At 47.7% G+C, this 21,662-nt stretch overlaps 1 protein-coding gene and 1 long non-coding RNA gene across 6 annotated transcripts in view; one reads left to right on the top strand and one right to left on the bottom strand.

Moving 5' to 3' along the window:
* Window positions 1-11,420, top strand: part of LOC134927820 (uncharacterized) — a 49,739-nt gene extending 38,319 nt beyond the window's left edge. Inside the window, exon 5 of the long non-coding RNA XR_010177740.1 lies at window positions 11,305-11,420. This is a non-coding gene — a long non-coding RNA (uncharacterized LOC134927820). The remainder of the gene's footprint in view (window positions 1-11,304) is intronic.
* PIGM (phosphatidylinositol glycan anchor biosynthesis class M) overlaps window positions 1-21,662 on the bottom strand; it is a 78,873-nt gene that overhangs the window by 27,996 nt on the left and 29,215 nt on the right. For 3 of the 5 annotated variants that reach the window (XM_063922798.1, XM_063922797.1, XM_063922800.1), the window contains exons 2-3: window positions 19,212-19,537; window positions 11,414-11,973 (exon numbers count right to left, since the gene is read on the bottom strand). In XM_063922798.1, the coding sequence (XP_063778868.1) occupies window positions 11,414-11,973; window positions 19,212-19,409 (758 nt within the window). In that variant the 5' untranslated portion in view covers window positions 19,410-19,537. The remainder of the gene's footprint in view (window positions 1-11,413; window positions 11,974-19,211; window positions 19,538-21,662) is intronic. The other 2 variants (XM_063922796.1, XM_063922799.1) reach the window with 1 other exon arrangement.

Genomic DNA, 21,662 nt, shown 5'->3' on the forward strand with positions numbered 1-21,662 from the left:
AAAATCGACAGGGCCGAAATTTGAACCTTAATAGATCCCAATTTGAGACCCATAGACAATCCTGATTGCAGGAAATGTAGGAATCGACCCAGTTGAAATTCCTCCGTCGGAGCACTCCGATCCTCGCACCACGCAACATATTTTCGCCAAATGCGGTGATAATGTTGCGCGGTTACTTCCTTCCTTGCTTTAATCAAGGTAGGAATGACTCCTTCCGGCATGCCTTTTTCCTTTAGGATCCGGCGTTCAACCGCCATGCCGTCAAACGCAGCCGCGGTAAGTCTTGAAACAGACAGGGACCCTGCTGAAGCAAGTCCCTTCTCAGAGGTAGAGGCCACGGATCCTCCGTGATCATCTCTTGAAGTTCCGGGAACCAAGTCCTTCTTGGCCAATCCGGAACCACTAGTATCGTTCTTACGCCTCTTTGCCGTATAATTCTCAATAGTTTTGGTATGAGAGGCAGAGGAGGAAACACATACACCGACTGGTACACCCAAGGCGTTACCAGCGCGTCCACAGCTATTGCCTGCGGGTCTCTTGACCTGGCGCAATACCTGTCCAGTTTTTTGTTGAGGCGAGACGCCATCATGTCCACCATTGGTTTTTCCCAACGGGTTACAAGCATGTGGAAAACTTCTGGATGAAGTCCCCACTCTCCCGGGTGAAGGTCGTGTCTGCTGAGGAAGTCTGCTTCCCAGTTGTCCACTCCCGGGATGAACACTGCTGACAGTGCTATCACATGATTCTCTGCCCAGCGAAGAATCCTTGCAGCCTCTGCCATTGCACTCCTGCTTCTTGTGCCGCCCTGTCTGTTTACATGGGCGACTGCCGTGATGTTGTCCGACTGGATCAACACCGGTTTTCCTTGAAGCAGAGGTTCTGCCTGGCTTAGAGCATTGTAGATTGCTCTTAGTTCCAGAATGTTTATGTGAAGAGACGTTTCCAGGCTCGACCACACGCCCTGGAAGTTTCTTCCTTGTGTGACTGCTCCCCAGCCTCTCAGGCTGGCGTCCGTGGTCACCAGGATCCAATCCTGTATGCCGAATCTGCGGCCCTCCAATAGATGAGCACTCTGCAACCACCACAGAAGAGATACCCTTGTCCTTGGAGACAGGGTTATCCGCTGGTGCATCTGAAGATGCGACCCTGACCATTTGTCCAGCAGATCCCTCTGGAAAATTCTTGCGTGGAATCTGCCGAATGGAATTGCTTCGTAAGAAGCCACCATTTTTCCCAGGACTCTTGTGCATTGATGTACAGACACCTTTCCTGGTTTTAGGAGGTTCCTGACAAGTTCGGATAACTCCTTGGCTTTTTCCTCCGGGAGAAAAACCTTTTTCTGAACCGTGTCCAGAATCATCCCTAGGAACAGCAGACGTGTTGTCGGAATTAACTGGGATTTTGGAATATTCAGAATCCACCCGTGCTGCTTTAGCACTTCTTGAGACAGTGCTAATCCCATCTCTAGCTGTTCTCTGGACCTTGCCCTTATTAGGAGATCGTCCAAGTATGGGATAATTAATACGCCTTTTCTTCGAAGAAGAATCATCATCTCGGCCATTACCTTGGTAAAGACCCGAGGTGCCGTGGACAATCCAAACGGCAGCGTCTGAAACTGATAGTGACAGTTCTGTACGACGAACCTGAGGTACCCCAGGTGTGAGGGGTAAATTGGAACGTGGAGATACGCATCCTTGATGTCCAAGGATACCATAAAGTCCCCTTCTTCCAGGTTCGCTATCACTGCTCTGAGTGACTCCATCTTGAACTTGAACTTTTTTATGTACAGGTTCAAGGATTTCAGATTTAGAATAGGTCTTACCGAGCCATCCGGCTTCGGTACCACAAATAGAGTGGAATAATACCCCTTTCCTTGTTGTAAAAGAGGTACCTTGACAATCACCTGCTGAGAGTACAGCTTGTGAATGGCTTCCAAGACCGTCACCCTGTCGGAGGGGGACGTTGGTAAAGCAGACTTCAGGAAACGGCGAGGTGGATCCGTCTCTAGTTCCAACCTGTACCCCTGAGATATTATCTGCAGGATCCAGGGATCTACCTGCGAGTGAGCCCACTGCGCGCTGAAATTCTTGAGACGACCGCCCACCGCCCCCGAGTCCGCTTGGGAAGCCCCAGAGTCATGCTGAGGCTTTTGTAGAAGCGGGGGAGGGCTTCTGTTCCTGGGAAGGAGCTGCCTGTTGCAGTCTCTTCCCCCTTCCTCTGCCTCGTGGCAGATATGAATATCCCTTTGCTCTCTTGTTTTTAAAGGAACGAAAGGGCTGCGGTTGAAAAGTCGGTGTCTTTTTCTGTTGGGGAGTGACTTGAGGTAAAAAGGTGGATTTCCCGGCTGTAGCCGTGGCCACCAAATCCGATAGACCAACACCAAATAACTCCTCCCCTTTATACGGCAAAACTTCCATATGCCGTTTTGAGTCCGCATCACCTGACCACTGTCGCGTCCATAAACTTCTTCTGGCCGAAATGGACATAGCACTTACCCGTGATGCCAGTGTGCAAATATCCCTCTGTGCATCACGCATATAAAGAAATGCATCCTTTATTTGCTCTAAAGACAGTAAAACATTGTCCCTATCCAGGGTATCAATATTTTCAATCAGGGACTCTGACCAAGCTACCCCAGCACTGCACATCCAGGCTGTCGCTATAGCTGGTCGTAGTATAACACCTGTATGTGTGTATATACTTTTTTGGATATTTTCCATCCTCCTATCTGCTGGATCTTTAAGTGCGGCCGTCTCAGGAGAGGGTAACGCCACTTGTTTTGATAAGCGTGTGAGCGCCTTGTCCACCCTAGGAGGTGTTTCCCAGCGCGCCCTAACCTCTGGCGGGAAAGGGTATAAAGCCAATAACTTCTTTGAAATTAGCAGTTTTTTATCGGGGGCAACCCACGCTTCATCACACACCTCATTTAATTCATCTGATTCAGGAAAAACTATAGGTAGTTTTTTCACACCCCACATAATACCCTGTTTTGTGGTACCTGTAGTATCAGCAATATGTAACGCCTCCTTCATTGCCAAAATCATATAACGTGTGGCCCTACTGGAAAATACGGTTGATTCGTCACCGTCGCCACTGGAATCAGTGCCTGTGTCTGGGTCCGTGTCGACCGACTGAGGTAACGGGCGTTTTACAGCCCCTGACGGTGTTTGAGGCGCCTGGACAGGTGCTAATTGATTGTCCGGCCGTCTCATGTCGTCAAACGACTGCTTTAGCGTGTTGACACTATCCCGTAATTCCATAAATAAAGCCATCCATTCTGGTGTCGACTCCCTAGGGGGTGACATCCCCATATTTGGCAATTGCTCCGCCTCCACACCAATATCGTCCTCATACATGTCGACACACACGTACCGACACACAGCAGACACACAGGGAATGCTCTTAAAGAAGACAGGACCCCACTAGCCCTTTGGGGAGACAGAGGGAGAGTTTGCCAGCACACACCAAAAGCGCTATATATGACAGGGATAGCCTTATAATAAGTGCTCCCTGTATAGCTGCTTTAATATATATATTTTTGCCACAATTTTGCCCCCCCTCTCTTGTTTTACCCTGTTTCTGTAGTGCAGTGCAGGGGAGAGCCTGGGAGCCTTCCTGACCAGCGGAGCTGTGTGAGGAAAATGGCGCTGTGTGCTGAGGAGATAGGACCCGCCCCTTTTTCGGCGGGCTCGTCTCCCGCTCTTTAACGGATTCTGGCAGGGGTTAAATATCTCCATATAGCCCCCGGAGGCTATATGTGAGGTATTTTTTGCCAAAAAATAGGTTTACATTGCCTCCCAGGGCGCCCCCCTCCCAGCGCCCTGCACCCTCAGTGACTGCCGTGTGAAGTGTGCTGAGAGGAAATGGCGCACAGCTGCAGTGCTGTGCGCTACCTTAAGAAGACTGAGGAGTCTTCTGCCGCCGATTCTGGACCTTCTTCTCGTTTCAGCATCTGCAAGGGGGCCGGCGGCGAGGCTCCGGTGACCATCCAGGCTGTACCTGTGATCGTCCCTCTGGAGCTAATGTCCAGTAGCCAAAGAAGCCAATCCATCCTGCACGCAGGTGAGTTCACTTCTTCTCCCCTAAGTCCCTCGTTGCAGTGATCCTGTTGCCAGCAGGACTCACTGTAAAATAAAAAACCTAAGCTAAACTTTTCTAAGCAGCTCTTTAGGAGAGCCACCTAGATTGCACCCTTCTCGGCCGGGCACAAAAATCTAACTGAGGCTTGGAGGAGGGTCATAGGGGGAGGAGCCAGTACACACCACCTGATCGTAAAGCTTTACTTTTTGTGCCCTGTCTCCTGCGGAGCCGCTATTCCCCATGGTCCTTTCAGGAACCCCAGCATCCACTAGGACGATAGAGAAATACGTAATACAGTATATCTTTGTGAAAATCCTATATTAGATAACACCTGACGCACCAAGCCCCCTCAGGTTATAGAATATAGGGATAGCAAGTTGAGTGAAAGACACGAGATGGACAACACTCCGCCATCAAATGCACACACAGAAGGTCACAGTTTGTACAACGCAGAGGTTATTACAGACAATAATACAGCACTGGACTAGCTTACACAGCTATATAACAGTAGATATAACAGTACACAGTAAGAACTGGATGTATATCACAGGGTAATTGTACTATAAAACCCTGACTAAATGCACTCTTTCTTAACTATCACTGTCTAAAAAGGCAGGTAGAATACTTAAGTGTCATGTAAAGGCACAGCGCTGACAACCAGGCGGCTTTACATAGGAGGATTTGCCCAAGCAGTCCCAGGAACAGTGAGCTGAGGGATAATAGCGCCGCACACACTGACTGGGAGTGAGGAAAAGACAGATATGCAGCTCCAGGGCGGGAACATTTGCGGGAAATGGCGCCCTGGGGCTGGGGGAGGGGCTTCAGGTCTAAGCCTTATCCCCATTGCTGGCAAAACCACCGGGTACTGTGGGCGATATAAGAAGTGGTTTAGAGAGAAAACCCGACCTGCGCCCATGCCCTGGTGATCTAGTGGGATCGCCTGTACTGCCACAATGTCCACCGCCAGCGCACGCTGCCCGCCTCCCACTGACTGCGCCGGATCGCGATAAAGACCGGGTCCCGCGAGCGGGACCTACTTACCACCTCCCGAAGCGCGGCCACGCAATCCTGGAGAGCCCCAGCCGTGTGTGTCTAACATGAAGAAAACCAGAGCCTCCGTTGTAGGTACCCGGCAACCAGGGCTCGGGAGTGTACAGCGCCGCTGGGGAGAGCTGGAGCTGCAGCAGTGAATGTCACAAAACATTTACCACCGCTGCTGCCCTTGAAGTCTTCACTTTTTACTTCATAAAAAGCTTTTCTCAGGGCTGCTTGGAGCAGCCCCTCTGTTAAGTTCCTGCTTACTGCAGCACCAACTTACAAAACTGATCTCCTGTGCTGGGAGGCGGGATGATATAGGAGGCGGCGCTGTGCATTCTGGGAACAGTCAAAGCTTTGAGTCTGTTGGTGCCTTGGATCAAGATCCTACTCTACATCCCATTGTCCAGACTTGTGGAGCCCAGTGTACCCTGCAGCAGAAAAAGCGGATATAGGGCTGAGCCCACTTAGCTGCAGTAAGCTTGACACGCAATACCGTTGGAAAAGGCTTGCCCTTGCAGGTGTGGATATATCTGGCTGGTGATACCCACGTTAGGTATGGGGAACAGTCAGAAAATCACCCTGTACTTCCCAAAAAGTGACAAGTAGCTTTGAATAACAGTGTAAATTGTTATTAGTGGCCGTGAGAAAAGTATTTAGGGCTCACAAATTTTGGCCTTAAAATAGGGATGTTCCCCAACTTTTCCCCTGCTCATGAGCTATGAACAACATTCCTATTCAGAGATAACGCAGGCTCACATGCGTATCTAACTGAACAGTAAAACATTTACACCCCGCTGCATTCATCTACATAAAAGGGTGAATGTGGCTAAAGTGGATGCTTTATTATTGTTCACATTTATGCAGTGTCGCAGCAAAGTTAAACAGAATATGCAACATACCACTAGCGGTTCCCAATTCCTGTAGCTGTATTTGGTAATTGCAGTTGATGAACATTTTTGTGTACATCGCCAATCTTAACCCCATGGATGTGAATTATTAAAGTTTATCACAGAATTGGGACTCAATTCCCTTCTTATTTAGGTCATTTCATCATTTGTCATCAATATAATAACTGGATATAGTTGAATACTTGTTAGGATTTATGCAATGTGTTTGCATCTATGTAACAATAGTATTTAATTCTTATGCAAGGGAAATAATTAAGAACTACAGCTTATTTCAGATGTTTCTGGGTAACATGTAAGAAACGGTGAGTACAGTAAGAACATTGCTAATGGGTACTCATTTTCTGTGCCACCCATACCAATCAAATTCTGTCTTTTTTGTAGTACAATTTATAAAATAAGCTGATTTGTTGCTATGGGCAACATCACTCTTTCTACAGTAACCTGGGTAACAATTTTAATAAATGTCTCTGATTGTGTTTGTTGTTATATACAAATGAAAATAGGATTTTAATTACCTACAGGTAAATCCTTTTCTCGTAGTCCATAAGGAATACTGAGGTCACTTAGTATGATGAGGTATAGATGGGGTCCAAAGGAGCTGGTGCACTTTAAATTTCTTCAACTGTGTGCTGGCTCCTCCCCTCTATGCCCCCTCCTACAGCCAGACTAGGTAAAACTGTGCCCGAAGGAGAATGGACATACTTGAGAGACGGAACATAACAAACAACGAGTGGTGAGATTCACGCACCAGCACACTACAACATAAACCGACCAGCAACGGCTGGCAACAAAACAGCAATAACTGACAGGTAAACCTGTACATAAGAAAAACCTGCAGAAAAGTCAACGCACTGAGGTGGCCAGTATCCCTTAAGGACTACGAGAAAGGATTTACCGGTAGGTAAATAAAATCCTATTTTCTCTAGCATCCATAAGGGATACTGGGGTCACTTAGTACGATGGGGACGTCCCAAAGCTTCCAGAATGGGCGGGAACGTGCGGAGACGTCTGCAGCACCGCCTGCCCAAATTGGGTATCCTCTTTGGCCAGGGTATCAAACCTGTAGAACTTCACAAAGGTGTTCTTCCCCGACCAGGTAGCAGCTCGGCATAGTTGCAAGTTTGGGACCCCACGGGCAGCCGCCCAGGAAAACCCCACCGATCTTGTAGAGTTGGCCTTCAGAGACTGCGGAACAAGTAAGGCTGCCGACACATAGGCCTGTTGGATAGTCAGCCTAAGCCAACGAGCAATGGACTGCTTAGAGGCAGGGGAACCCTTCTTCTGCACATCATAGAGCACAAACAGGGAATCCGTCTTTCTGATCCGAGCCGTCCTCTTAATATAGATCTTCAAGGCTCACACAGCATCCAATGCATCCGGAGGAGCAGAAGTGTCAGAACTTGACGGGACCACTATAGGTTGGTTCAAGTGGAACTGCTGCCTAGTCCGTAGCTCTGCTCTGTCTTCATAAAAGACCAAGTATGGACTTTTACACGACAAGGCCCCCAATTCAGAGACACGCCTAGCAGAAACCAGGGCCAGTAACATTACCGTCTTCCACGTACGGTACTTGTCTTCCATCGTCATCAACGGTTCAAACTAGGAGGACTGAAGAAAAACCAATACCACATTCAAATCCCGGGGTGCCTTTGGCGGCACAAAGGGAGGCTGTATGCGAAGTACCCCTTGCAAGAAGGTCTGAACTTCTGGCAACACTGCCAACATCTTCTGGAAGAAAATAGAGAGGGACGGAATTTGGACCGTAAGGGAGCCCAGACGTAGGCCCATATCCACTCCAGCCTGCAGGAAACGCAAGAAGCATCCCAGGTGAAACTCCGCAGAAGGATATGTGCTCTCCTTGCACCAAGAGACATATCTCCTCCAGATATGATGGTAGTGTCTTGACGTCACGGGCTTCCTGGCCTGAACCATGGTTGGGTTGTAATAACCTTTCTGGAAAGGCCTTTGCGAGCTAGGATGTTCCGTTCAACCACCATGCCGTCAAACAAAGTCGACGTAAGTCCAGGAAGACGAACGGGCCTTGCTGAAGAAGGTCTCTTCTCATTGGTAGAGGATAAGGATCTTCGACGGACATGTCTTGAAGAACTGTGTACCACGCCCTCCGAGGCCAGTTTGGGGCAATCAGAACTGCCTGGACTCTTTGATGCCTGATTCTGTTTAGCACCCTCAGGAGCAACGGAATCAGAGGAAACAGGTAGACCAACCGGTAAGGCCACGGCGTCGTCAGTGCATCCACTGCTATCGCCTGAGGGTCCCTGGTTCTTGAACAATACTGACGAAGCTTCGTGTTGGACTGAGATGCCATTAAGTTGATCCGTGGGCAGCCCCACATGTCGGTGATCTGTTGAAACACCTGTGGGTGGAGGCCCCACTCTCCCTGGTGGAGGTCGTGACGACTTAGGAAGTCTGCTTCCCAGTTCTCTACATCCGGAATAAAGATTGCCGACATTGCTCTTGCATTTCTTTCTGCCCAGAATAGTATCCATAACACTTCTCTCGTGCAGGCTCTGCTCTTCGTTCCTCCCTCCCGATTGATGTATGACACCGCCGTGGCATTGTCCGACTGAACTTGAATGGCCTGATCCCGGAGTAGAGGAGAGGCCTGAAGCAGAGCATTGTAGATCGCCCGAAGTTCCAGAATGTTGATTGGAAGTAGGGCTTCGCGGGCTGACCACCTGACCTGGAACTGAGCCCCTCAGGTAACAGCTCCACATCCTCTCAGACTTGCGTCCGTTGTGAGGAGGATCCAATCCTGAATCCCGAAAATTCGACCTTCCAGCAGGTTTGAGGACTATAGCCACCACAGGAGGGAAATCCTGGCCTGAGATGAGAGGCGTATGATCCGATGCATCTGAAGATGTGAGCCGGACCAGTTGCTCAGGAGATCCAATTGAAATGTTCTGGCATAGAAGGAGGCTACCATCTTTCCCAACAATCATATGCAAAGATGGATGGAGATCCGATTCGGCCTTGGACCGCAGGGACCATCATCTGGAGTGTCCTTGCCTTTTCCTCTGGGAGGAATACCTTCTGAGCCACTGTATTCAGAAACATCCCCAGGAACAGGAACCACTGAGTAGGTTCTAGGTGGGAATTTTGCAAATTGAGAATCCAGCCATGATGTGACAGAAGCTGAATATTGCGATTGATATTGAGGAACAGTATCCAACACGACCCCGAAAAACTACTCACCTGAGAAAGGAAGCGTCTCCACTCCACGCTTAGAATCTGCGTCCGCTATCCACTGATGCAGCCACAAGGCAGTAGTACTTGTATTAAAAGCGCCTATCTCCTTGAGTCACACAGGACGCGTGTAGTATCCTGAATGTGTTTTCCCAGTGTAACCATATTCGCCAGAGACATATCCCCTGCAAGGTCCTCTTGAGTTTGCCCCGCCCAGGTGTGAATGGCATGCGTCATCCAGCAACGCGCTATCACATGTCTTTGTGATACACCAGCTGCTGCGTAAATAGATTTTATAGTCTCTATTTTCCTATCCCTAGAATCCTTTAAGGTAGAGGTGCCAGGGACCGGTAGTAACACCTTTTTAAACTTGAGACCGATTCGTTCACAGCAGGGGGGGGGGGGTAATCTTCCCAATTTTTCCGGCCTTCAGAGGTAAATGGGAAGGTGCTTAGAAAGCGTTTTATCAGGGTTTTTCCAGGCTGACTTAAACATGTCATCAAGTTCCTTAGAATCAGGGAAGGTGACGCTAACTTTTTTTGTGAAGAGAAGAATGACTGCTGTACTGCAGCGTCTTCCGCTGGGATTTTTAACACATCCCTGATAGCAAGTATGAGGGGTTCAATCCCCTGTGACGGAGATGGATCCTCTGTAACAGGTTCCAGCTCTTCCCCCTCCTCCAGACCCTCTTCATCAGATTCCGAGAGTAAGTCAGGCAGCCCACGCTTATGCGGCCCTGAACTAGGGAGAGGGGTCTGTCTGCCATCTGCCTTTGCAGCCCGGTCTGCTACAGCTGCTGTGTTTTTTGACTATTTGCAGAGAGCTGAGAGGACATGTCCGCCATCATGGATTACAAAGAAACTAACCAGGATGGCTCTAGAACCTCCTCCCCAGCTGCCTCACTAACTTGGGAGGACTGGCTACATTGTTCACGAGTGGGAACCAGCCACTGAGAGGGAAAATCTGGTATTACATATCATGCATAATTGGTGTTTTACCATGTTTATAGGAGACAAAATACTCACACACAACCACACAGACTAGTATAGAACAAGCCTGCCCAGACTGGAATGTGAGTAGGAGACCCAGAGAGAACAGGACCAGCACACCAAGCCTAGCAGACTCAGTAAGACTGCAGGCTGTATATTGCACAATGAGTTCGGTGTAAACACCGGAGCTTGTCCCATTTTTATGTATACAGCGCCTCTCCACCTTACTAACACCCCTGTACCAGTTTCCTGCATATCTGGAGTTTCCCTGGAGGAGCTGTGTGCCGTGCTACTGCTGCTGCTGGAAGCAGAGAAAGGCGCCAGGAAGCCGCTGGACCCGCTCTGAGTTAGCTCCGCCCCTTTAATGGCGCCGGAGCTATGCATCTTTTTTATACTGGCAAATATCTCCTGTGGTGGCAAACGTAGTAAAATTACCTGTTTGCACCAAGCCGCTGGCCAGTCCGTATGCAGCCCCTTCTATGGCGCCGCACCAAGAGCGGGCCCTCCGGTGTGTACTCACCACCCGTCTCGCCTTCAGGCTCATGTTAGGGGTGTGCTGCGGGTGTGTGCGCTAAGGCCCCCTGGAACAACCAACTTTCAGGACAGTGGTCGTGCAGCGGGGAAGCGGCTCAGACACCTTACAAAGGCCAGAGACCGCCCTTACCCTCCTAACTCCCACGGTGCAGGTATGCTGTTGCCCAAACAGTATAGTGAAAGAAAAAAAAACTTTTAAAAGAAACTGAAGAAAAATCCTCTGGAGCTCCAGAGTGTGCATCCTCTCCTGAGGGCACATTCTTCTAAACTGGCTGTGGCAGGGGACATAGAGGGGAGGCAGCCAGCACACCCAGTTGAAGAAATTTAAAGTGCACCGGCTCCTTTGGACCCCATCGTACTAAGTGACTCCAGTATCCCTTATGGATGCTAGAGAAATGTAGTTTAACTTTGTGATTTATTAAAATACATCAAAATGTTTGTTATATGCTAGCGATGCCATCTCTTCAATTCAATAAATTAGGCCCTCTCTATAGGTATAAAATATGATAATAATGATTGCTGCCGTAATACTTATATTATATATTCTGCAGGGATTTGAAGATTGTTCAAACTAGTGGATCACTTCTGCTGAAAAGACATGCTTCTTTTCCATTGGCTTTCCCTTTAAACCAAATTCTGTAATATACCTCTCAAACTTACCTATAATAAAAGATACCATTTAACATGAAGAAAGTGAGACCAGATACAACTCCAAAGAGTAGAACTTTCCAATTGAGGAGCCTTAGGACCAGTTCCCAGACATTTCTAAAGTACTTCAGAACCGAGAAACCTCCTTTCTGTACTTCGCTCTTCTTGGTCCTGGGTGTTTGTAGAGACAATACGATGGGCAGTAGGTAAGTCACTGGATAAATCTTCATGTGCACAGAGAGACCATAGATAAATGCAGCTTTTATAAGGTGACGCTTCTTCATACAATACAATGTTAATAAGACAAGGACAGCCATGACAGATTCTGCATTCCCCCGGCTGGACACAGTCATAGGCAACGGGTTGAAGAGCCAGAAAGCACTGTACTTGCTAGCAGAGTGGCTATGCAGACCTTGGCAGAGGAGAATTCTATGGATTAGGAATGCAGCAATTAGATCACAGCACACAAAGAATAACTTCCCAAATAGTTCACTGAGGTAGATGTTTGGTGTTAGAATCCAGGCAAGCAATGGTGTATAACGATATGTTGCTCTCTGATAAGGTGAAAATCCCTGAAATGAAAAGTACTTTTTATTAAGCAAAATCTTCCAATTTTTTGTTTAAAGAAAAAACATTATAAGTGTGCAAATTATTATTATTTTTAAATAGTTTATTTATATTTTTTCACAGTTATATCCACAGCAGAAAGTATATCAGGGAGACAAGACCAAGGCATAATAAGGAGATTTAGGGTAGACTTATAATAGTTAAATCTCTTTCTGTGAGGTACACTGGGTTCCACAGGGAATACATCGGGGTGTAGAGTTGGATCTTGATCCAGAGGCACCAACAGGCTAAAGCTTTGACTGTTCCCAAGATGCATTGTGGGGCCTCCTCTATAACCCCGACTCCAGGCACTGGAGCTCAGTTTCGTTAACCAGTCCAATGCAGTAGCAGGTAAAAGAGAAGGCAGACGTTAGTCACAAAGAACCATGTTCTCACGACAGGGGAAGGGACCAGCGGCTAATGCCATACAAACACAAAGAAGCTAAGTGCGTCAGTATGGGCGCCCTGTGGAACCCAGTGTACCTCGCAGAAAGAGATTTAACTGTGGTAAGTCTATCATAAATCTCCTTTTCTGCAGCGGGGTACACTGTGTTCCACAGGGAATATATCTGGGATGTCCTAAAGCAATTTCTCATGTGAGGGGACGCACAGTAGCAGGTACAAGAACCCGGCGTCCAAAGGAAGCATCCTGGGAGGCGGAAGTACCAAAGGCATAGAACCTAATGAACGTGTTCACTGAGGACCACGTAGCCGCCTTGCGTAATTGTTCAGCGGACGCGCCCTGGCGGGCCACCCAAGAAGGTCCAACAGACCGAGTAGAATGGGCCTTGATAGCAGCAGGAGCCGGGAGTCCAGCCTGCGCATAAGCTTGTGCAATCACCCTTCTAATCCATCTGGCCAAGGTTTGCTTATTCGCAGGCCAACCACGTATGTGAAAACCAAAAAGTACAAAAAGGGAAGCTGACCTCCTGATAGAGGCAGTCCTCTCCACGTATATACGGAGAGCCTGTACCACATCCAAAGACCGTTCTTTGGATGACAAACCAGAAGAGACGCAGGCCGGAACCACAATCTCTTGGTTAAGGTGAAAAGATGACACCACCTTAGGAAAATAACCAGGTCGAGTTCGGAGAACCGCCCAGTCACAATGAAAAATCAGAAAGGGCGGACGACAGGACAAAGCACCTAAGTCCGACACCCCCCTAGCAGAGGCAATAGCCAGCAGAAACAAGACCTTAAACGTAAGCCATTTAAGGTCCACAGACTCAAGAGGTTCAAATGGAGACTCTTGAAGGGCATTCAGGAAAACAGACAGATCCCATGGAGCCACAGGAGGGACATAGGGAGGCTTAATCCGTAAAACACCCTGAGTGAAAGTATGAACGCCAGGAATAGACAAGATTTTCCTCTGAAACCACACCGACTAGGCAAAAATATGAACCTTGAGGGAGGCCAGACAAAGGCCTAAGTCCAGGCCTTGTTGCAGAAAAGCTAATAGTCTGGAAGTTCTGAATTTGTATGCGTCATAATTCTTAGCAGCACACCAGGTGAAGTAAGAATTCCAGACCCTGTAATAAATACGTGCAGATGCCGGTTTATGGGCTTTCAGCATAGTTTGGATAACCACCTCGGAAAACCCTATGGCCCTCAGTAGCGACCTTCAAGAGCTACACCATCAAAGACAGTCGGGCCAGGTCCGGGTAGACACAAGGTACCTGAACGAGGAGGTCCGGGCGTTGAGTAAGTAGAAGAGGACGGTCTATCGACAGACCCTGCAGGTCTGAGAACAAATGCCGTCTGGGCCACGCTGGAGCGACCAGCAGTAGTATTCCTCCTTCTTGTTTGAACTTCTGTAGTATCCTGGGCAGGAGTGACACTGGAGGGAACACGTAGGGCAGCCGAAAGGTCCATGAAATTGCCAGTGCATCCACGAACGCTGCTTGAGGATCCCTTGTCCTTGATCTGAAGATCGGAACCTTGTGATTGTGTCGAGACGCCATCAGGTCTATATCTGGTAGGCCCTACTTGTCCACTAGGAGTTGAAAGACTTCTGGATGAAGATTCCACTCTCTGGCATGTACGTCCTGATGACTGAGGAAATCCGCTTCCCAGTTGAGGACTCCCGGAATGAACACTGCCGATAATGCAGGCAGATGGCGTTCCGCCCAACTAAGGATTTTTGACACTTCCATCATTGCCGTGAGGCTTCGAGTGCCGCCTTGATGGTTTATGTATGCCATCATGGTGGTGTTGTCCGTACTTGAACAGGCTTTCCCAGTAGTAGGGGTATGGCAAGAGTTAACACACAGAACACTGCCTGCAGTTCCAGAATGTTTATGGGGAGGAGAGATTCCTACTGGGTCCATTGACCCTGGAAAGAGTGTTGCTCCAGTACCGTGCCCCAACCCCTCAGACTGGCATCCGTAGTCAGGAGGACCCAGTTTGGGACCCAGAAGGGATGGCCCCTGCTCTACTGCTGGTCCTGTAGCCACCAGAACAGAGACAGACGAACCTCTGGAGTCAAAGAGATCATCTGCGATCTGATCCGATGAGGTAGGCCGTCCCACTTGGAAAGGATTAACCGTTGCAGAGGGCGACAATGAAATTGAGCGTACTCCACCATGTCAAAAGCCGACACCATCAAGCCTAGTACTTGCATCGCCGAGTGTACCAACACTCTTGGGTGAGAGAGGAAGCATCTGATCCTGTCCTGAAGCTTCAGAACTTTCTCTGGAGACAGAAACAGTCTTCGGCTGTGTGTGTCCAGCAGCGCCCCCAGGTGCACCATGCTCCAAGAAGGGATCAGCGAGGACTTCTTCCAGCTGATTAGCCACCCGAGGGCTTGTAGGAATTGCACTGTCAGTGGCAGATGACAGATGAGGAAATCTTGGAGTTCGTCAGCATCAGCAAGTCGTCTAGATACGGCAGGATCCTGATTCGCTGACAATGGAGATGGGCCGTCATCACGGCCATGACCTTGGTGAAGATCCGAGGAGCCGGGGTAAGTCCAAACGGCAGAGTCTGGAATTGATAGTGTAGGTTGCCAATAGCAAACCACAGATATTGCTGATGCGATATGGCAATATGAATATGCAAATAAGCATCCTGTATATCCAGGGATACCATATAGTCCCCGGGTTCCATGGCCAGTACAATGGAGCGCAGTGTTTCCATACGAAACTTGTACACTCTCACAAATTTGTTCAGTGACTTGAGGTTGAGAATAGGCCGGAAAGACCCATTGGGTTTCGGGACTAGAAACAGGGTCGAGTAGTATCCTCTGCCCCTCTGGGACAGAGGTACTGGCACTACTGCTCCTGTATCCAGGAGGGAACCAGCTGTAGAGCTTGCGCTTTCAATGGATCCGAAGGGATAACCATTGTGCAGAACTGGCGAGGGGGACGACTCTTGAAAAAGACTGCATATCCGTGAGAGACAACTTTTCGCACCCATGCGTCTGAAGTGGTCTTCAACCAGACCTGGGTGAACTGCAGAAGTCAGCCTCCCAGGGGGGAGGCCAGTCCCGTCATGTGGCTGGCTTGTCTTGTTTGGAAGCAGGCTGACAGGCAGCCCAGGATTGTTTAGTTTTGGGCTTAGTGGTTTTGGAAGTACGAGCCTGTCTCGGGTACACCTGACCCTTTGCTTTACCTGGAGGTCAAAAGGAACAAAAAGTAGTACTTTTTACCTTCGGTGCAGAAGGATTATTGTTTGGGAGAAATGCAGTCTTAGCAGCCGCTAAGTTGGTCACAATTTTATTAAGATCTTCCCCAAACAGGATGTCACCCTTAAAAAGGAGTACCTCCAAAGTCTTTTTGGAGTCCAGATGCACCTTCCAAGACCTCAACCATAGAATACAGCGAGCCAGGATGGACGTAGTCGACGCCTTAGCCGCCATGCCTCGGAGGATGCCTCCTAAATATAATGGGAAGCGGTGGCAATATGAGACAGATATTGTCTGGCAGTACCAGAGATATCCTGAGGTAGCTCTTTCTCTATAGCTCGAACCCACGCTTCGATACCTTTTACGGCCCAGAAGGCTGCTATGGTGGGTCTATGTACAGCACCTGTAAGGGAGTAACTAGACTTCAGGCATCCCTACACATGCTTATCTGTCGGTTCCTTCAGTGAGGTGACAGTGGTGACAGGTAGAGTAGATGACACCATGAGACGGGTGACATGGGAATCCACCGGCGGTGGATTTTCCCACTTGTTACACAACTCAGCCGGGAGAGGATAACGAGCTAGCATCTTTTTAGACAGGGAGAACTTCTTTCCTGGGGAAGACCAGGGTTCCTGACGAATATCTATTAAGTGGTCAGAATGCGGTAAAACTACTTTAGTCACCTTCTGACGTTTAAACTTATCAGGTTTCTTAGACGCAGTAGTGGGATCTACATCATCATCAATTTGTAGGATCAGCTTAATAGCCTCCACTAGGTCAGGGACATCAACCTGAGCTGTAGGTTCCTCGTCAGAAGCAACTGCATCAGTGTCTGACGGGTCAGTATATTCTCCATCATCATCAGAAGTAAAGTCCGAGATATCTGTGGATTGTGAGGAGGAAGCGGCCCGCTTAGACGACCCCTTGGTCCCGGAGGGACGTGGGGTAGGTATTTGACTAACCAGAGATTGTGTCAATTGTTGAATCTGGGTAGATAGCGTATCGGCCCAGGGCGGATTTACAACAGGGACAATATGTGGCTGCAATGGCACAGGAGGTCCCGTAGAGGGTGTAAGACGTGTGACAAGAGTATTAAGCAGAGTCGAAAACGCTGCCCAAGGTGGCTCCTGACTGGCTACAGGAGCAGCGGGCTGACTGGGAGATGTATGGCACCCAGTACACAAACCATTAGTTGAAACTCCCCCCCCTCCCCCAGGTAAATCCTTGGCGCAAGCACTGGATGATTCCCGCACTTTGTGGCAGACATTATAGTGAATGCAGCCCTAGAGCGTAACAGTACAATATAGCCAGACAAATACATAAATAAGGGAGTGTTTTGCAGGTATTGTAACAGTAAATACAGAACACAAAACAGAGAATAAATGTGGTATGAGGTGACTGAAGAGCGCAGTAAAACACACGTAACAGTATATACTGCGCAGCACTATATGTGAGACCCTGACGCACCTAGCCCCCCAGGGTACAGAATACAGTGATAGCTATAGCTGTTATACACTGAAAGTGAAATCCATACAGCAGATGCAGGAACACACAGTCACAGTGACAATGCAGAAATTATTTTAGACAAACAATAAAAACTGCCCTGGACTAGTAAATAAATAAATAAATATATATATACATACACACATACATACATATATATTTAATAATATATACATATCTAACAATGCATAACCAGAGACTGGATGTACAGTATATATCAGAACACTTGTACTAAATATTCTGGTAGAGAGACACTCGTTCTTAACTAACACTGTCGTAAAAATTACATGTGGAATACTTAAGTGACTGTAAAATCACAGCGCTGATGAAGCAGGCGGATTTACAGAGGAGACTTAGCCCTGCAGTACCGGAGACCAGACGCAGCTACTTGAGAAGATGGCGCCTAAATCTCAGCCAGGGAGTGAGGGAGAGTGAGAAGCAGCTCCAGGGCGGGAACACCAGCAGTAGATGGCGCACGGAGCTGGGGGAAGGGCTACAGGTCAGCGCCTTATCCCCTATGCTGGCCCTCACCACCGGGTACTGTGGAGCCTTATTAAAACGGATTTTACATAATCCGACCTGTGCTCCCTGCCTTGGTGGATACAGTGGGATCCCTGTACTGACACAGTGTCTACGCCAGCGGCGCGTTCCGTCTGCAAATTAGTTTTGTAATCACTTTACTATAGTCAATATTTGAAAGAAAAAAAGATAGAACTGAATTTAGGTAGAAGTTGGGTTAAGAAATTACAGCACTACGAGAAGCACTAAAAGGTTAACTTTTCTTAACATAGTCTACCTAAATACAGTATAGATCTTTTTTTCTCACATATTGACTACTGAAACATCTGAAACATACTAGATAGACCCCAGTTAACAACGATACTTCTTACCAGTGGCATATTTTGTGTAATACTGCAGTGACACTAACTGTCCCTGTCCTCTGCGCTGTCTGCATGATTATGTATCCATTGGTACGTAGGCACTCATTGGCAGGGCCCTCTTCCTATCATTCTCCCCCCAGTGCTCCCTGTCTTTTGTATCCATGTTCTGAAACTCAAACACTGTGTGCTCACCCACCATATAGGCGCATCATGGGCCCCATTTAACAAAGATCCTTATTACCAATGGAATATTTCCTTTAGCAGTGACACTACTGAATATGCAGTTGGTATCTGTCTGGTGAGGTCCAGCGATGTCCCCCCTCCTCGGCGGTATCATCCATGCTGTTGCTGGCAGCTTATCAGTGCCAACAATGGACTGCTGTGTGATGCACATGACACTTTCACCTGATGGGGATTCGGCAATGCCTGGGTGGCTTTGCTGAAGCCAGAAAGTCTCTTTTTAAATCTAATATGCCCATTGGGTATTTTTTTTTATTGCACACACTGTGGGGTATATTTACTAAAGGTCGATTTTGGTTGAGGTTGGTCGATTTCAGATCGATCTTTACTGATGTAGGGCTTTCAGTGTTAAAACACATTTACTAACATTTAAAAATGAATATTAAAAAAATCTGCTAGTACTATGGGGATGATTCAGACCTGATCGCTGGGATGTTAATTTTGCTGGCCTGCGTTCAGATAGTCGCCACCCAAGCGGAGTGTATATTTGCCCGTGCAAGTGTGCATTTGCATGTGTACGCCATGCTACAAATATCCCTCAGTCAGAGGTCAGTTACAAATCCGTTCGCACCTCACTCACCATTGAATGTTTTTACCACTGTGTGCACTCTGTGCACAGCCCAGGACTTACTCCTCCAGTGCGATGAGAACAGGCTGATCGGGGCCGGAGCTGACGTCACACACCCTCCCTGAAAACACTTGGGCATGCCTGTGGTTTTCCCTGACACTTCCTGAAAACGGTCAGTTACCACCCACAGACGGCCTTTTCCTGTCAATCAGCATGCGAATGGGTGTGTGACTGAAATTTGTTACATGTCACAGGCTGGATTTGAAAAATGATAGATAGAAGCCGATTGGCTGGTACTTTATCTCCAGCGACTTTATCTCCATTCAAGGCTTAGTAAATAGACCCCTTAGTCCCAAGAGATTAGAATATGAAACGGGAGCCTGTCCTTACCTGTGTGATATATTCAGCAGCATCTGTAAAGACCTGGTAATCGATGTCTGTGTATTTCACCAACATTGTGCGGTCTTGGTAGACTCCATAAAGTATAAGTACTATCCTTGCAAAAAATGCAAGCAGAAACATACACTGATTCTTAAATAAAAATGTCTGAAGCCTCTTCCAAAATGCTGCAATCTTCTCCATCTTCATTGCTCTTTCTTGCTCTTGTCAAATGTAGTAGACGTACACGCCACAAGACATGCATTAGATTGCACAAACAGGATTTGACCGTTAGTGTGGGTTTAAGGAGTTAGTCATTATGGTGCATTCATTAAATTCTATTTAAAAGAAAACAAAATATATGAACATGTAGTTAGATTGTTTTTCAAACAAATTTACACTTTAACCACTTAACTAATATTTTTTTCCAAAAAAACACTCACAAATTGTCTTCCTTTTTAATGATTAAATTAGGTTAAAACATTTATTTAAAATATATCCAAGCTTATTTAAACAACAAAAAATATGATTTTTTTTAAAATTGTTTTTATTTTTTATAAATTGACGGTCATCGATGGTCAGGACATTGCGACCAGGGCTCCACAGGGAAGGTGAGGTTTCCCTTTTTTTTTTTTTTACAGTACATTTACCCAGCGGCTGCTAATGCCTGCAGCTGTTGGGTTGGGGGTGCTGCTGGGCTGACGAATTAGCAGTGATGGAGGGATGGGGTACCAGGAAGCAGAGGGACTGGAGGTCCCTCTGAGAGCTGCTACTGCAGGAATATTCTCTTCCTGCAGCCACACAGTGGGCTTTCTGACAGATCGCATCAGATGCGACCATGGGTCTAATTCAGATCTGATCGCAGCAGCAAATTTGTTAGCTAATGGGCAAAACCATGGGGGTCATTCCGAGTTGTTCGCTCGGTAAATTTCTTCGCATCGCAGCGATTTTCCGCTTAGTGCACATGCGCAATGTCCGCACTGCGACTGCGCCAAGTAAATTAGCTATGCAGTTAGGAATTTTACTCACGGTTTTTTCCTCGTTCTGGTCATCGTAATGTGATTGACAGGAAGTGGGTGTTTCTGGGCGGAAACTGGCCGTTTTATGGGTGTGTGTGAAAAAACGCTACCGTTTCTGGGAAAAACGCGGGAGTGGCTGGAGAAACGGAGGAGTGTCTGGCCGAACGCTGGGTGTGTTTGTGACGTCAAACCAGGAACGACAAGCACTGAACTGATCGCAGATGCCGAGTAAGTCTCGAGTTACTCAGAAACTGCACAGAGATGTCTTATCGCAATATTGCGAATCTTTCGATCGCAATTTTAAGAAGCTAAGATTCACTCCCAGTAGGCGGCGGCTTAGCGTGTGCAAAGCTGCTAAAAGCAGCTTGCGAGCGAACAACTCGGAATGACCCCCCATGTGCACTGCAGGGAGCTCAGATATAACATGTGCAGAGAGTGTTAGATTTGGGTGGGTTATATATATCAGGTGCACCAGGGTGGGATTCCTGTGGACACTGTGGACTTCAGAGAAACAGGGTTATCGACGGTAAGTCTACCATAACCACTGCTTTCTCCATCAGGGTCCACAGTGACCCACAGGATCTACTTTGACACGTCCCAAAGCACTCAGGGAGCATTTCTGATTGGACAGGAGAATCCTTTGCCCATGTGCAGCATCCTGAGAGGCAAATGAGTCAAAGACATAATATCTAATTAATGTGTTAATCGATGACCATGTGGCTGCCTTACAGATTTGTTCAGCTGAAGCAACACGGTGGGCTGCCCATAAAGGACCTACTTTACGAGTAGAGTGGGCAGAGACATTATCCGGAATCGGGGGATCATCTTGGGAGTATGCTTCTGAGATAGTCATCTCATCGGAAGACATCTCGCCAGTGTTTGCTTATTGGCAGGCCATCCTCTCTTGTAAAATCCGTAGAGGACAAAGAGAGTGTCGGTCCTTCTGATGGCACTGGTACGATCCACGTAGATTCTTAGTGCACAAACTACATCCAATGCTGCACCTCCCGCAGAGAGGTCCGGTCCCTGAAAAGCTACTATTTCTTCATTAAGATGGACCACCTTAGGAAGATATCAAGATTTAGTTTGAAGATCTGCTCTATCTGGATGAATTACTAGAAAACGAGGGTGACACAAGAATGCCCCTAAATCTGATACTCTTCTAGCTGAAGCAATTGCCAGAAGAAAAAGCACTTTAGCCGTCAACCATTTGAGATCCACATGATTCAGTGGTTCAAATGGGGCAACTTGCAGTGCCCTGAGAACTAATTCTAAGTCCCAGGGAGCTGTCGGTGGAACAAAAGGAGGTTGAATGTGCAGCATTCAGTGTTTGGGCGCCATTTCTCTCAGCTACACTATTCCTGGGACTGCTTGGGCAAATCCTCCTCTGTAAAGCCACCTGATAGTCAGCGCTGTGACTTTACAAGACACTTAAGTATTCTAC

Source organism: Pseudophryne corroboree, chromosome 5 (genome assembly GCF_028390025.1).
Source record: "Pseudophryne corroboree isolate aPseCor3 chromosome 5, aPseCor3.hap2, whole genome shotgun sequence".
Lineage (NCBI taxonomy): Eukaryota > Metazoa > Chordata > Amphibia > Anura > Myobatrachidae > Pseudophryne > Pseudophryne corroboree.